The following is a 15,907-nucleotide window of genomic DNA, read 5'->3' as shown; positions in this document are numbered from 1 at the left end:
TTGACCTCAGGCTCACACATGAATGAAGCGATTCCCATGCCTGCCCCCGCCCCCTTGTCCATATATGGCAGATCCGTTCAGTTAAAGCGCCTGATCTCGCCCTCTTATTGGCCGCGGCTCCGGCTGATTGACAGCTGCGCCACTTCCTTGTCCCATACACATAGTACAGAAGGGCGGAGACCTATGGAAGCCGACTACCAGCGCTGACCAATAGCGCGCTGAGAGCCCGAGCAGGGGGCGCGGCCACAGCTCTGAGGATAAAGATCGCGATCCCCATTGTTAAGGAGATTTAAAGGGGCCGCGGAGCAGTGACCAGAGAGAGGCCGGGCCGCACCCGGGGAGCCACACAGGACAGGCCGGAGACAGCATGGAGCCCCCCGCCGCCAAGAGGAGGTGTCCCGGCCTCACACCCAGGTATAAGCCGGACTGCCTGCTGGACCTCAGCGCCAAGAGAGTGGCCGAGACCTGGGCCTTCGAGCAGGTAGGGGCAGCCGTGCGGGGAGCCAGGGGTTAATATACTCTACATACAGCTGTATACTGGGAGAGGCTGCTGTGTATACACTCTGTATACTGCAGATGCTATATATACACTGCATGTCTGCTGTATACGCCACACTCCCTGTGTATACTGGATACATGTACAGCTGTATATAGTATTGTGTGTAATCTGCGATCTATACCAAGTATTGTAGTAAATGTTATGTATACAGTGTGTACATCTAGTGTGTAATCTGCACTACATGTCTGCTGCATATGGTATACATCTACTGGAGTGTGTATGTGTACATATCCTCTATCATATATGATGACCTACTATGGAGAGTGACCTATGTAGTGACAGCTAACATGATCAGCTATGTAATAATATATATATTTCTCCTGTTATCTGTACTATATACAGCCCTGTACATACCATATATAACCTCCCGTACATGATGTGATATTATATATCTGTATAATATAGTGTAGCCGGGCAGGTGTGTGATATTCTATATATATTACACCTAGTGTGTGTGTGATGCATCATAGTATCAGCGTGACCTCATCACTTCCTCATACTACATCCACCCTTTCCCTAAATACCACACGAGATGCCATCATAGCGGGGAGTGTCACCTGTCACTGGCCTCATAAACCTGTACCGCCTGTACACTGCCTGTCTCCTCCATGTGTTATACACTATACAGGAGCCGGGCCCCATGTTCGGGTTTTGTCTCTCCTTCCTCCAGGGAGAGAACCAGTGATCCATTATGTCCGGATCAATAAGCCCATGGGCCGGCGCTCACTAATAAGCTGCGCTGTAATAAATGTCCGCTCATCGCCGCCTGTTTTACTGACTTCTTGCTCATCTGTTATAAAACAAGTCAATGTTTTGTATATTGGGAATTGATTTCGGCCTCTTGTCATTGACTTTACTACCATATGGCTCAGGTTTGTGTGGGTGACTGTGCTCTCTGGGGTCCATGTTACTGTGAAGAACAAAATAATGTTAATATTCTATAATGTCATTTGTTTGCTAGTATTAGTGTAGCGCCCTCTGTGGTTACTTGTATATATGACCGTCCTCTAATCCAGGACATGTGATGTGAGCTGCGACCTGTCATGATATATTATATACTGAGAACACTGTCATTTCACTTCTAGGTAGAGGAACGATTTTCCAGGGTCCCAGAACCAGTCCAGAAGCGCATAGTGTTCTGGTCTTTCCCACGCAGTGAGAAGGAGATCTGTATGTATTCATCCCTTGGCTATCATCCTCCGGAGGGCGAGCGAGATTCCAGGGTCCCCTTTAATCGAGGTCTTCAGCTTCTGCAGTCCGGGGCAGTGCAGAGAGTCCTACAAGTTGGTGAGTCTGCTGCGGGCCGGGCATTGTATTGTGCAGTGTACAATGAGCACAGGGTGACGGTATTGTGCTGCCTGCAGCGCCCTCAGGGGGGGCAGAGCCGCCGCTTGCAAATCTGGTTTAACTGAATTATTGTCAGTACAAACAGGATTCCTTTTGAAGCAGGTGCCAGGCTCTGTGTGTGCGCATTGTGCGTCCCGGGGCCACCATGACACTGGGGTGCACTGGAGACGTTCACATGTGGAGCAGATCATATTGCAGCCTTATCTACAGCTTAGGCTGTGGCATGTAATGTGGGTGCAAATTGAGGGGCCACCATGACACTGGGGTGCACTGGAGACGTTCACATGTGGAGCAGATCATATTGCAGCCTTATCTACAGCTTAGGCTGTGGTAGCCAGTGGCATGTAATGTGGGTCCACCATGACACTGGGTTGCAGTGGTGATCTTCACAGTTGAAGCAGACCGCATTGCAGCCTTTGTCTACAGCTGAGGTCATGGCAGGCAGTGACATGTAATGTGGGTGCCAGGGTCTGTGTGTGTAAGCGCGTTGTACGCCCCAGGGCCACCATGACAGCGCGTATTTCAGACATGTCCACATCTTCCACACTCTGAGTGGCTGCATAGTGCGGGGCCACCATTACACTGGAATGCAAGGTGGCGTAAAAGTTGCTTCATCCTGTATTGCAGCCCTGTACACGCACGAGGCCGTGGCATGTAATGTGGTTGACAGGCTCTGTGTGGGTACATAGTGCCATGACACCGGGATGCACTGGTGATGTACACAGTTGAAGCATCCTGTATGGTAGCCCTGTACACACCCGAGGCTATGGCAGTGTGGATGCCTGGCTCTGTGTGGGTGCATAGTGCAGGGCTGCCATGACACCGGAAGGCAAGGTGGCGTTCAAAGTTGCAGCATCTGCTATTCCAGCCCTGTACACACACGAGGTCATGGTAGTCGGTGGCATGTTATGTGGATGCTAGGCTCTGCGTGGGTGCATAATGCAGGGCCGCCAAAACACTGAGGTGCACTGCTGATGTACACAGTTGGAGCATCCTGGATTGTAGCCCTGTCCACATCTGAGGCCGTGGCAGTCAGTGGCATGTAACGTGGATGCCAGGCTCTGTGTGAGTGCGTAGTGCGGGGCTCCCATGACACGGGGGTGCACTGGTGATGTACACAGTTGGAGCATCCTGTATTACCACCATGTACACACATGAGGCCATGGCAGTGGGTGGCATGTTATGTGGATGCCAGGCTCTGTGTGGGTGCATAGTGCGGGGCTCCCATGGCACACGGGTGCAATGGTGATGTACACAGTTGGAGCATCCTGTATTGTAGCCCCGTCCACACCTGAGGCTGCGGCAGGCAGTGACATGTAATGTAGGTGACAGTAGGTGACACTCCTCGTGAGTTTTATTTAGTCTTGTTTTTGCTTTTGTCCCCGTGTGAGTCAGTGGCCTGAGAGCGGCAGCTTGCCCAGACTTGCTGTCCTTGTGGTTGAGAGCGGGCACTTCCTAGCACGCCCGTACATGTGCCAGCACTGCGCCTGCACCTGATTTACTGCCTGAATCGGGGGCTTCTATGGAAACCACAGCTTATTGTGCGAGGCTTATATTGTGTGTATTATGCCCCCAGACTGGCTTTATCCTCCATTTTCATATGCAATTTAAAACTCTTTACACCCCCAGCCCCCTCCCGATCCCCCCTGGTATTTATTTTCCTCCCTTCCTTTATTAGGATATCAAACCCGAATGGCTAATCCCTTTTTTTTTTTGTCTTTCTTCTGAAGCCCCCAGGGACCACCCCCCCTTTTCTTCTCTTCTCTCTGGGTGATTGTATTTTGTACACAGCAGATAAAAGTGTCATTGACAGAGAGGGGCCTGAGGCGTGTGACGAGGACAATGTGAGGCTGATACAGGGCCGGCGTCATGCGTCACAGATCCCACAAATGTCCTGACCGTGGAGACCTGGAACAGACTGCAGCATGTGAATGGGGCCCATTCAGGAGGCTGCAGGGGTTGTCTCCATCTATGTCTCACCAGTCTGAGTTTTATAACTTATATTAATGTCTTATTTAACATCTTTGCCTAAAAGTCTACTGACCCCATCCTAATCATCTGCCCGTGCTGTGTAATAATTCATCTATGTGTACGGTCCACCCCCATTGAGAGTAACCCATGCATGGCGGATTTACATCTGTAGGAGTCCTTGTCGTCTGGCCCCTCCCCTTTGTAGAATTGGGTTAAGGAGGGGGATAGGAACAGATGGGAAGCGTAGTCCTTCCCCCCCCCACTACTCCTATATAAACATAACCAGCCTTAGGTGATCACAATGGGGCTGGCAATTACTGGGAGGCTGGCTCAGACCAGCAATGGGCAACCTTGGGATTTATGGTTGGAATAATTAATCGGATGAATTATACAGTGATGTCCCCGGTAATAATTCCATCGACTATAAATCTAATTTATGTATAATGTATTTGATACTGAAGGATAATCTGCTCAGTGGCTGATGCTGCTCCAAAGGGGTTGTCACCCAACTTTCCCAGAATCCAGAATGCTTAAATGTGTCACAGTTCTTTCACAAATGGTCCCCTGGTTTTGTAGCTGAGCTGCAATACCCGACTCAACCTATGAACAAATGTGGTGCTGGTATTAGAAGTTTATTCCTAGTACAGGAGTGTTTATGGTAGATCTCTGCCTGTATGACTATGGCACCGTTCTAACTCTGCTTCACTCTACCTATCCTTCAGGCTTTCACCTCAGTGGATCTGTCACCGAACCAGGAGAACCCGAAAGAACCTACCAAGTGTCCATTAGTTTCGACCGGTGCAAGATCACATCCGTCAGCTGCGGCTGCGAAAACAGAGACATTTTCTATTGCGCTCATGTGGTGGCGCTGTCCCTGCACCGCATTAGGCGGGCGCGGACGGTGGAACTGCGGCTTCCCATATCAGAGACACTTTCACAAATGAACAGAGACCAGTTACAGAAGTTTGTACAGTATCTGATCAGCGAGCATCATACAGAAGTGCTGCCCACGGCTCAGCGGCTAGCGGACGAGATCCTGCAGATGGGATCAGAGATTAACAGAGTGCATGGTAAGGCTGTGTGCAGGGCAGGGTGCCTTTCCCTGGATGTTCTGCCAGAATGTCTCGGGACAAACTCCTTCCACATTGGAACATTGCCAATGTAGACTATAACTACAACAACCATCCTCTTACTATTGCTTAAAATTATTATTATTACAGGAGCCCCAGATCCCACAGCAGGCGCGGGGCGTGAGGACGACAACTGTTGGCATTTGGATGAGGAACAGATTCAGGAGCAAGTGAAGCAGCTCTTATCAAATGGAGGCTACTATGGGGCGAGCAAGCAACTACAGTCCATGTTCAGTAAGGTAAATAAAACTTTCCAGAATCATTTGGTCACCTACATGGTATAAGCCCTATATCCTAAACATTTGGCTCCTCACTCTTTAGGTACGGGAGATGCTGAGGATGCGAGACTCCAATGGTGCCCGGATGCTGATCTTGATGACGGAGCAGTTTTTGGAGGACCCACGGTTGGCTTTGTGGAGGCAGCAGGGAGCCGGAATGACTGATAAGTGTCGGCAGCTTTGGGATGAGTTGGGTAAGAGATCTTCTGGGGCGATTACAGGTTTTGGTTTGACCTGGATTGTGTGAGGGATCCTCAATGTGACTTTTTTTTTTTGTATTCTCTTTCCCTATAGGAGCACTTTGGGTGTGTGTGGTGCTCAGTCCCCACTGCCGTCCAGAGGAAAGGGAGTCATGGCTGGAACTGCTCCGGAGATGGAACGCAATGGACATCTGTCCTCTGGAGGAAGGAAACTATTCTTTGGATGGTCCAGGGGCACAGAGCTCTGGAGGAAGCCAAGGTATATATATGAGAGGTCCGCTAATGCCTCATATCTGAAAACTTGGGGTTTTGTAAAACTGTAGATGTGAACTATTCATTATGCAGACCTCAGACAAACTCTGTAGTGGCCAGTTGCCCCTTTTATGGACCTCTAATAGATTTTGTCTTTTTTTTTTCTATCTCCATTCACTTTTCTTTATCCCATATACCCTTAGTTATAACCTAAATCCGAATCTTTTCCTTATTTGCAGTTGTGGCTCCCCGTCAGACGGTTTTCGCAAGGGCCCTTAAGGCAGGAGAATTGCGCTGGAGTGACCCCCACTTACAACGGGTTTTAAACGGAGATACATGTGCTTCAGGAACAAATGTGAAGTGCAGCACTGACAAGCTGTCCTATGACCCTCAAGGACGTCCGCTCTGGCTAGGAGACCATTTTCCTGTTGCGTGTGCACGGGTTGATGCCCTGAGATCACACGGTTACCCGCTCCAGGCTTTGAGGCTAGCTGTCTCTGTAGTGAACACCATGAGGCTGCAGCGCCAGCACCAGATGGAGGGATTGAAGCAGCAGAGGAAAGGTAAGATTTGGAGCTGATCTGATGCCTACTTTACATGGTGGGTACTGAAGAATCTGTATGATTTGGAATAAGTCCGCTCATTACGTTTTTCCTCTCCTAACAGAACTTCAGATGAAGGGCAGCACCACCCTGACAAATCTAGAGGGATGGATTGGACACCCGCTGGATCCCATCGGGTGTCTCTGTAGGACGTTCTTGGAGGCTAGCCTACCAGAGGATGAGGGACCAGCTCCTTACCCAGGTACATCTCATCACATCTGATCATGTCTGCTGTTGAGAGGACATCTGCCTTTAAGACCTTCTAACTTGATTTTCTACCATCTCAGAGCTTGGAGGAGAGCAAAGGAAGGTCATGTACCAGCATGTCCCTGTACCTGGAGGTTCTCCCTCAGGAGAGTCCCTTCTGTGTCTGGCACTGGAAGTGGCCCTCATGGGCTTAGGACAACAACGAGCAATGCCTGAAGGTCTCTACGCCCAAGACAAGCTAGTCCGTAGTGAAGAGCAGATTATTGGCCTTCTGGGAACATTGGACATGGGGGAGAGGCTGGTGCAGGTGCTGAGGAAGCAGGCCATGTTACTGTTAGAAGGTGAGATCAGAGTCTTGTGAATGGGGTGCATTGATGAATGAATTGTGGGAATTATCTGTATATATAAATACTGATGCCATATTTTTTCTAGGAGGTCCATTCAGTGGATTTGGAGAAGTGATTTACCGGGAGAGTGTTCCCATGCATACGTTTGCCCGCTTCCTCTTCACTGCTTTGCTTCCTCATGATTCAGACCTGGCATACCGTGTTGCCCTCAGAGCCATGCGGTAAATTCACCTTCTTTATACCTCCTTTATATTGGGTTTAGTAGCTGCTAGATTCAGTGTCTAAAACGGTTGCTCTTTTTCTCTCCAGGCTCCCGGTTCTTGAGTCTGTTATCCCACCACATGGATCTGACATCATGCCTCTGGACTCTATGCTGCCTAGCCGCTTCCCTCGCTGGTTCATTCTGGGGCACCTCGAGACCAGACAATGTGAACTGGCATCTGCCATGCTGACCACTGCTAAAGGTATTGGTCCTAATATGATTTTAGGAATTAAGGAATAATCTCCGGCATCTGAAGTATAGTGTCACAATGAGATGATACTATATAGACACAGCTTTTCTGTACTATGGCTTATTCCTGATCTTCACCAATCACAGGAGACCCCAAATGGCTGCACACAGTCCTGGCCTCTATACAGCAGCACATCCACTCCCCAGCTCTGCTCTTCAAGCTGGCTCAGGACGCCTGCAAGACTGCGACTCCCCCCAACTCTCCCCCTGACACCACGCTGCTAAACATTTCTCTGGAGTTGGGACTGCAGGTAAGACCCTCCATGTATCATCTCCTAACGCACAGGATGAATCTGGGGAATTGTTGTTTTAATCAGTATTAGATGTGTGTTTGATGTACTTTGTATATCTGTTGCTCATATCTGTGCCGTCTTCTTTCCTGCAGGTGATGAGAATGACTCTGACCACCCTGACATGGAGACGGAGGGAGATGGTCCGTTGGCTGGTATCATGTGCCACGGAGATTGGTAAGGTTCATTCCTTTCAGTTTATATCTCTTTGTAGGCAGCAAATGATGGTGGCCTTATTTATTGGTCTGTTACACTGCTGTGCAGATCATCTCTCTGAGATATTTAACCTATTGGTTTCATCTTCAGGTGCCCAAGCCCTCATCAGCGTCATGCAGAACTGGTACACCCTCTTCACCCCCATTGAAGCAACCAGCATCGTTGCCGTGTCTTGCACTTCTCCTGCCACTCTCCTGCGCTTCAGTCAGGACCCCAGACATCGTGAAGAGCTCTGCTCCTGTGCCCGAGCCCTGGCCTTACAATGTGCTATGAAGGATCCTCAAAGCTGTGCCCTACCTGCCCTGACTCTATGTGAAAAGGACCACACCTCATTTGAAGCTGCTTACCAGATCGTGCTGGATAGTGCCAGCTCTGGCCCTGGCGCACACTCCCACCTGTTCACGGTGGCCCGCTACATGGAGCACCGCGGGCTGCCAATGAGGGCCTTTACCTTGGCCACATTAGCCTTGTCGAACCTGACCATAGGTTTTAGCCAAGACTCTCACCCAGCAGTGAGCGATGTCCTGTGGGCTTGTTCCCTGGCACATTCATTAGGCAAAGTAGAGCTGAGCAGTGTGGTACCTTTGGTAATTAAAAGTGTGCAGTGTGCTCCCGTCCTGTCTGATATCATACGCCGCTGTAGCCTTGCCCCCCCTGGCTTGGCACAGACCCTCTCTGCTGCTAATAACCCAAGAGGCAGGGGAACGGTGCCCCGGGCAGACAAGCCTCCCCTCTGCCAGCTCCTGGAAGCCGCAGTTGGTGCCTATATCAGCACTACCCACTCCCGCCTAACCCACATCAGTCCCAGACATTATGGGGAGTTTATAGAATTTCTAGTAAAAGCTCGAGACACTTTCCTACTGGCACCAGATGGGCATCGCCAGTTTGCCCAATTCTTGGATAACCTAAAACAAACTTACAAAGGGAAAAAGAAACTGATGCTGCTGGTGCGAGAGCGATTCGGTTGAATATGAGACTATAGAGGATAATTGATCCTTGTAGACTTTACTCTCCCTTATTTAGGGACCCACAGCCCCCTCTAGAGGAAAAGGAGCGTATGACACTCCACATGGGATATATCGTACTGCTGGCGGAGGAACGCTGTAGTGAAGGATAAACAGAATTTTTTTTCTATGAAGAGTCGCCATGGATTTCCTGATGGAATTGTGCATTTTTTTTGTGTTCTAATAACTTATATTTATTTATATATATATAATTTGTGAGGCACCCTACCCCCACCAACCAAGGACTGCACCATAGCCCCTACATGGAGGGTCTTATGGTACAATTTTGGACTATGAGACGCTTCGTGAACTGGACTGAAACCGATAAATGGTTGGGCTGAGCAAGGATAACCGAGGGTGCTGGGGGATTCATCTGCAAAGAGCAGAATTTCTATTTATTTCTGAAGGATCTTCTGTATTAACTTATTAATATTTTTTTTTTGTATTATTTTTGAGGATAAAACAAAAAAGCCTGAAAATATATAGTAACTGAGCAAATCTTGGTGAGCACGGGATGTGAGTGCCCTTTCCCCCTCCTTTCAACCCGCGAACCATCTTTACTTTAGCAAATCTTCAAGACAGGCCTGAGACAGTATTATTCAAGCCTGTGCTTATGGTGGCCATATTGAAACTATGGAACCATTATAGATTAAGGCTTACAAGTAATCGAGACCAAATTGTGTAGTATTGTTAATGAGTTGAACCTGTTGCTCATGGCAACAGCAGGCACTTCTCTCTTTTTTTTTTTTTTTTTTTTTTTGGACTGAATAAACATTTCAGTCACAAAATGGCCGTCATAAGCCTGTGGTAAAGTGTTGTGACCAACTATCTATGTGATACTAAAATGGCGCACACACCAGGCAGACAGCTATTTTGTGCTTCAGTGATGGCATGTATGCCACTGATAAAATCTATTGACAAAATGGCTGCCTTTGTTCTGTGTTTTGGCTTTAGGTGCACTTTATTTCCTGTCACCATTCCATTTTTTTTGCTTTTTATAGTCCATTCAGTTAAATCTTGTTGACCAAAAACTTGTTGTGAAGGTGCTTTTATGGCAGCCGTGTATATGTAGTTACACAAGGTCAATCATGAGACCATGGGCCAAGAGCTGGTAAATTGCTTCAGGGAAGTAAGGCCTCGTCGTCTGGGGCAACCATTGCAGTGCAGCTTTTTATTTCTGCAATACAAGTGAGAAAATGAAAGCTGTGATCTGCTATTGGCTACTATCTGTTTCACAACCTCCCTGAGGTAATTATAAGACCCCTGTCTCAAACACTGGATCTTACTGGGGAAAGGGGCTCTTATTGCGTAATACCTCACACCCCTTTCCCCTTTCCCCCAAAATTGTAATGAAGTAGTAATAAAGTGTACTCTGATTCTATAACTCAGGAAGATATTGCAAGCTGCGCATCTGACATGTGGCTCCCACAATGCCCCCCAACGCTGATCCCTATGTCCTCCCCCACCACTCTGCATCCCATGGCGCTTATATGTGCTTTCAAATGAAGGTTTAATCTTGTAAAATATGAAAGACGCTCGCTCACTCGTGAATATATTTTACTGAGGATATGGAGCCGGGCTGTAAAAAACAGAAATGTTATAAATATATATAAATATGGATTTATCATCTGTTTTATTTATTGCTGCATATGTTCCACTTGATTCTAAAGACATAAAATACATTTTAAGAAGATGTTTGTGTTTTATTTTGGTATCTGTATTATTAATATGGTGGTCCTATCACTTTTCCTATTATGGCCCCCTGCAATCCGCCATTGCCCATCTACACAGATTTGGGTCCATTTTTAAAGTGCAGTTCAGGATTCTGCTTTGGCTGTGAACAGAGGTGATATGATGATACATTGGGGCACATTTACTTACCCGGTCCGTTCGCGATCCAGCGGCGCGTTCTCTGCACTGGATTCGGGTCCGGCCGGGATTCATCAAAGCAGTTCCTCCGCCGTCCACCAGGTGGCGCTGCTGCGCTGAAGTCCGCTGGAATGCCTCGAAATACACCGGCCTATCCAAGATGAAGGTGAGTGAAATTTTCGCGACACAATTTTTTTTTTAAATGCGGCGGTTTTTCCGAATACGTCGGGTTTTCGTTCGGCCACGCCCCCCGATTTCCGTCGCGTGCATACCGGCGCCGATGCGCCAAATTCCGATCGCGTGCGCCAAAAACCCGGGGCAATTCAGGTACAATCGGCGCAAATCGGAAATATTCGGGTAACACGTCGGGAAAACGCGAATCGGGCCCTTAGTAAATGACCCCCATTATCTTGTGTTGGAGACAATTGCTAGATCAGTTTTATATAATTAAGTATATTCAGTCCAAGGCAAGTGAACATGGAGAATATTGTATATTAAAAATGGTTTGTACATCCAGTAAATAATTCCAGGCCTTGGGCAATTTCATAATTCTGCATTCCCATGTAATTTGCATCCATAAATAAGCCTCCCATTTTCGTCTGTGCTTGAGGTAATTCAACAAATGGCCAGGAGATGGCAGACTAGTCCATGTAGTATGTGAAGCGGTGCATACGCTGCACATGTAGTGGAGCTGAGTTTGTCATTGAACTGTTTTTGTTTTCATTGTGGTTTTTGAGTGCAACTGCAATCACAATCGCTGCTCTGTCAGGTTTAAAGATCATGTAGCTCATAGTTTCCTACCATCATACATTCTGATTGACAATTTTATAATTTTTATTTATTTTTTTACTCCTGTACCCAGTACTTTAACCCGTAGCGCTGCTGTGCACTCTTACATTGAAACCCCTCTCATAATCCAGTATCACATGAACTTTGTACATATTTTATAAGAAGACACCACTCCAGTTTGAGACGATTGGAAAGTTTTATTCTTGAAAATTTTGGAACATTTACACATTCATAATAGAACAAACATATAAAACCCTAGAGCACCTCTTCTGAAATACTCTGTGCCGCTGTGCAACCTACCGTATATACTCGAGTATAAGCCGACCCCAGTATAAGCCGAGGCCCCTAATTTTTCCACAAAAACCTGGTAAAACCTATATTTTTTAACTCAAGTACAAGCCGAGTTTGGGTTTTCAGCACATTTTTTTTTTGTGCTGGAAAACTAGGCTTATACTCGAGTATATATGACTTCTTCAGCTTCCTGTTGATCCAGCATATTCGAGGGCGATTAAATTGTATTACCATATCCCGGTTTGCTAAGTATCCCCTGATAAAAGGCTCTGGAAATGCATTGGGATCTGTAGCGGTTTTGGTAGGGTCTCTAGGCTTGCTAAGGGAAAGCACCTGGGACGGCCCTTGTCAGAGTGGGGTTATAGGGACGGTGTAGCTATACTACTTAAGGTAGAGCACTAAGTGACCTGTCTGAGTTTTTTGACTTTTGTATTGTGCTTTAAGTTTTTGTGCGTGATTTTAATTGGACTATTAAAAGTTATACTTAATGCCATTTGTTCATTATCTTGAACAATTTGTATCGCTCTGCCCACACTGATACCACATAGCTGTACATGCCTCCATTTTCAACAAGATAAGCACACTATGTGCTTAAATACTCTGTGCTGCTGTGAACATGCCAATAACCTGTCTGTAAGTATTTTTACTCACTATTTATAACCGTACAGGCAAACAATATTACTATTCAGTAAGGAAAAGTTTATAAAACTTACATGGAGTGTTTAGGCCCCAACTCCTGTCCTGCTGAACTGAGCCAGGCGAAAACTACAGCACCAATTATCAGCTCAGTAGGCACGGGAGTCGACACCAGAAGAAAATGGCCGATCAGATCGATGAGGAGAGGTGGGTGCCCAAGATGCGGAACTTAGCCACTGTGAACATGTGGGATCATACAGTGTTCACAGGCCAGCTAAGCCCTGCGCCTCAGACATCGATCTCTAGATGTGCTAAAGAAATGGACGACGACAATCGGGGGCCACAATGTTATAAACTCGCCAGGGGTCAAAATGGCAGAGAAATGGAATAATCTTATGTAAACAGAAATGTGGTCATATTCTACAGAACCAAACAAAAAGACAAGGCCCTAAGCCTGAGGCTGGAGTACTGTGGTACTTCTACGACAACACTTCCCATTACACCACTTAGTATTTGATGATGATGACCAACCAGAGTCCAGATTTATTCTTACAGAGCAGCCATCAAAATAAAAGAAGTCCATGTATTGGTAAAACTCTTCATGTCAGAGAAATGGAGAAGGTTGTGTTGTCATCCAGTCACCTCCTCCGCTGTTCAGCCTCAGGCTTTGGGCCTGTTATTTACATCTCTAATAACTTGTGGTTACAGGTACTTTCCTATATTTCTTTGGTATTACAATCTTCAAATATTAAAAGATTGCTGTACCGGTGGTTTCTCTCTACACGCCTCATAGAAAGATTTCTTCAAAAATTCTTGGTTTTCCCCATAACGGATTAATGGAATGATGCAAGAAGAAATTGAAGCTTCCGGTTGGAAATCCCTGGCAATGTGATTTATTGCCTGGATAATAAAATCCCATGTCCAGGAATCCCCAGCCGTTAGCCACAAGAGTCAAGATTTGGCCTCAAGAAGGAAGGAGTCCCACCAATGTCATGGAAAAAAAACAGAATGAAACAGATGTCAGATATGGAGGTATACACGCCAACCAAGCAATGACTTAGGGTCCTAGAGATCAGACACCCCACCTCTCAGGTCACTTTTATATATATGAATGGAATAGATCAGTAGACATGATCAAACATGACAAAGTTAGAGCGACCAGAACCAGGTGAGTAGACATCACAAATGACAGGAAACAAACTCAGTAAACATCATTCCACACATCAATATTAGATAAACCATATTTGTAGACATGATTACACATGACAGGTTTAGATATAGCAGATCAAAAGACATGATCACACATGACGGGATGAGGTAACCCATATTTGTAGACATGATCACACTACGCGTTTAGATTCCCCATATTTGTAGACATGATCACACTACGTGTTTAGATACCCCATATTTGTAGACATGATCACACTACGCGTTTAGATGCCCCAGATTTGTAGATCACACATAACAGCATTAGATACATACAATCATTTGACATGATTCCACATGATAGGATCAAAACCCCTAGATTTGTAGGACTGACCGTATTAACGCTACCCAACCAAAGTGTATCCCACTCCCCCTTTCCCAAAAAACCAACACAACTACAACTCTTGGGATAAAAAACAGGGGGTCGGCCACAGCTTTATTATTTACATAACAGATTTAATGACCTGTGGGAAGAACCCTGACCCTTACCCTAACTTCACCTTGCATGCCTGGCCCCGCCTCCGCGGGGGCATGTCCTAGTTGTTCCGTCAGGTGATTTAACTAACCGCCGAGAGGGTCAAGATTCCACCACAGGCCAAGCTGTGACTACCAACAACAACATGAATAACGCAATAACAAAGATCAAAGAATAAAAAATTAACAAAAAACCAATAAATACCATATTAACATAGGGAGGGTGGGTGGGATCTCTTGAGCGCGGAGCAGTCAAAGAGGCTGGCTAGCTCCGTGCTCAAGAATAAATATCCTGGCCCGCTGCCCCCCAGTGGCCAGCGGAACTCACTGGCCACCAATGAAAATTTACCATCGGAGGAAAGGGGAGGGGGAGAGCAGGAGGGACCGTGCCCTTTAAAGGAGCCAGAGCACGGCCAGTCCTGCAGCCCCCCCGCTTATACAGCCTGCGGGCTGAGCAATATGATCACACATGACGGGGTTAAAAACATTTGCTAAGGAGTCATTATTCGACAGAAGAGAATTAGATACCCCAGTTTTGAAGACATGATTACACATGACAGGATTAGATAGTCCGGATCTGTAGACATGATCACACATGCTAAGATTAACTACCCCAAATCAGTAGACATGATCACACATGATGAGATTAGATATATCATATCAGTAGACATGATCACGCAAGAGGAGATTAGATACCTCAGATTTGCTGTTCTATTCATAGGATCAGTACAGCGTGGCATCACCCTTAGGCCCTTATAGGTAATCACAGGCACATCTCTGTACTTTATGTAGTGCCTTTAACTTCCATTATAGGGCATTACAATTTCCCAAATTTGGTCTCAGCTGCTGGGAGTTAATTGGCAGAACTGCTAAGATTCACATCGCACTGATCTTATATTACATAAACATGAAACATTTATTTTGTCAAACTTTTAGATACATCTATTGAGCAGACAGTATCACACATGACAGGCTTAGATACTCGCACTGGTCCCTACAGATGACGTCCCTACTTTATGATGGCTGTAGTTGTGTGGGCTGCCTGGTGAATCACTATGTAGATCTGTGACAATCCTGTGATTGCTGTATGGATGTTGTCACCCACCATCTCTTCTCGAAGGACTAATGATGTGACATGAGGGAATGACTATGTGTATGAGGGAATGCTTTTATACAGAAGGTCTAGTTCAGACTTGTAGTTACTGTCCTACACTGGCAGACAATGTAGCATCAGCGTATTATAAATGATCACGCACGTGGCGTTGTCTGTACGGTGGTGGTAGGAGATGCTTCTCTTTCATACCGCCATATAGCAACCTATCCAACGTCAGCACAAACCATAATAGAAATACAGGCAGTCCCCGGGTTACATACAAGAAAGCTTCTTTCGGTTTGTACTTATGTAAGTCGCAACAGCTATACTTTATAATTGTGACTATTGACAACATTTTTTTGTCCCAGTGGCAATTGGATTTTCCACTTTTTTTGCCGTCCTGGGAATAAGGATCATCAGCAAAGCTTCATTACAGACACCTTACAACTGATCATTGCAGGCTGGAAGTAAAGTAATTGTGGGCCCGTCTGTAACTAGGGGTTGTCTGTAAGTCAGGTGTCCTTAAGAAGGGGACTGCGTGTATCATGAATATAAGATGTAACACCCATCTAGTGTATTGGGTGTTACAAGTACTAGAATCCCATTAGAAACCCAAAACTGGTCAAAGAGATGAA

General features: G+C 46.4%; 1 protein-coding gene across 1 annotated transcript; it reads left to right on the top strand.

Annotated features, from left to right (window-relative positions):
• The first annotated feature begins 130 nt into the window (after nt 1-130).
• ZSWIM4 (zinc finger SWIM-type containing 4) lies at nt 131-10,603 on the top strand. The gene is made up of 14 exons (XM_072149745.1): nt 131-481; nt 1,645-1,846; nt 4,600-4,947; nt 5,098-5,246; nt 5,329-5,479; nt 5,580-5,744; nt 5,977-6,300; nt 6,404-6,541; nt 6,627-6,887; nt 6,979-7,114; nt 7,203-7,357; nt 7,492-7,655; nt 7,790-7,871; nt 8,001-10,603. The coding sequence occupies exons 1-14, from the start codon at nt 368-370 to the stop codon at nt 8,876-8,878; spliced, it is 3,267 nt and encodes a 1,088-aa protein (XP_072005846.1). The 5' UTR covers nt 131-367; the 3' UTR covers nt 8,879-10,603.
• The last annotated feature ends 5,304 nt before the right edge of the window (nt 10,604-15,907 follow it).

This window comes from Engystomops pustulosus, chromosome 4, assembly GCF_040894005.1.
Source record: "Engystomops pustulosus chromosome 4, aEngPut4.maternal, whole genome shotgun sequence".
Taxonomy (NCBI): Eukaryota; Metazoa; Chordata; class Amphibia; order Anura; family Leptodactylidae; genus Engystomops; species Engystomops pustulosus.
Note: the sequence above shows the minus strand (reverse complement) of the source record. Positions and strands in the feature narration are given on the sequence as shown.

Bases quoted from the DNA above. Each gene is read 5' to 3' on its own strand.
- ZSWIM4 (XM_072149745.1), top strand. From the start codon at position 368: ATGGAGCCCCCCGCCGCCAAGAGGAGGTGTCCCGGCCTCACACCCAGG. The intron at 6,301-6,403 runs GTAAGATTTGGA...CTCTCCTAACAG, and splicing joins ATTGAAGCAGCAGAGGAAAG to AACTTCAGATGAAGGGCAGC. The intron at 7,358-7,491 runs GTATTGGTCCTA...CACCAATCACAG, and splicing joins CATGCTGACCACTGCTAAAG to GAGACCCCAAATGGCTGCAC.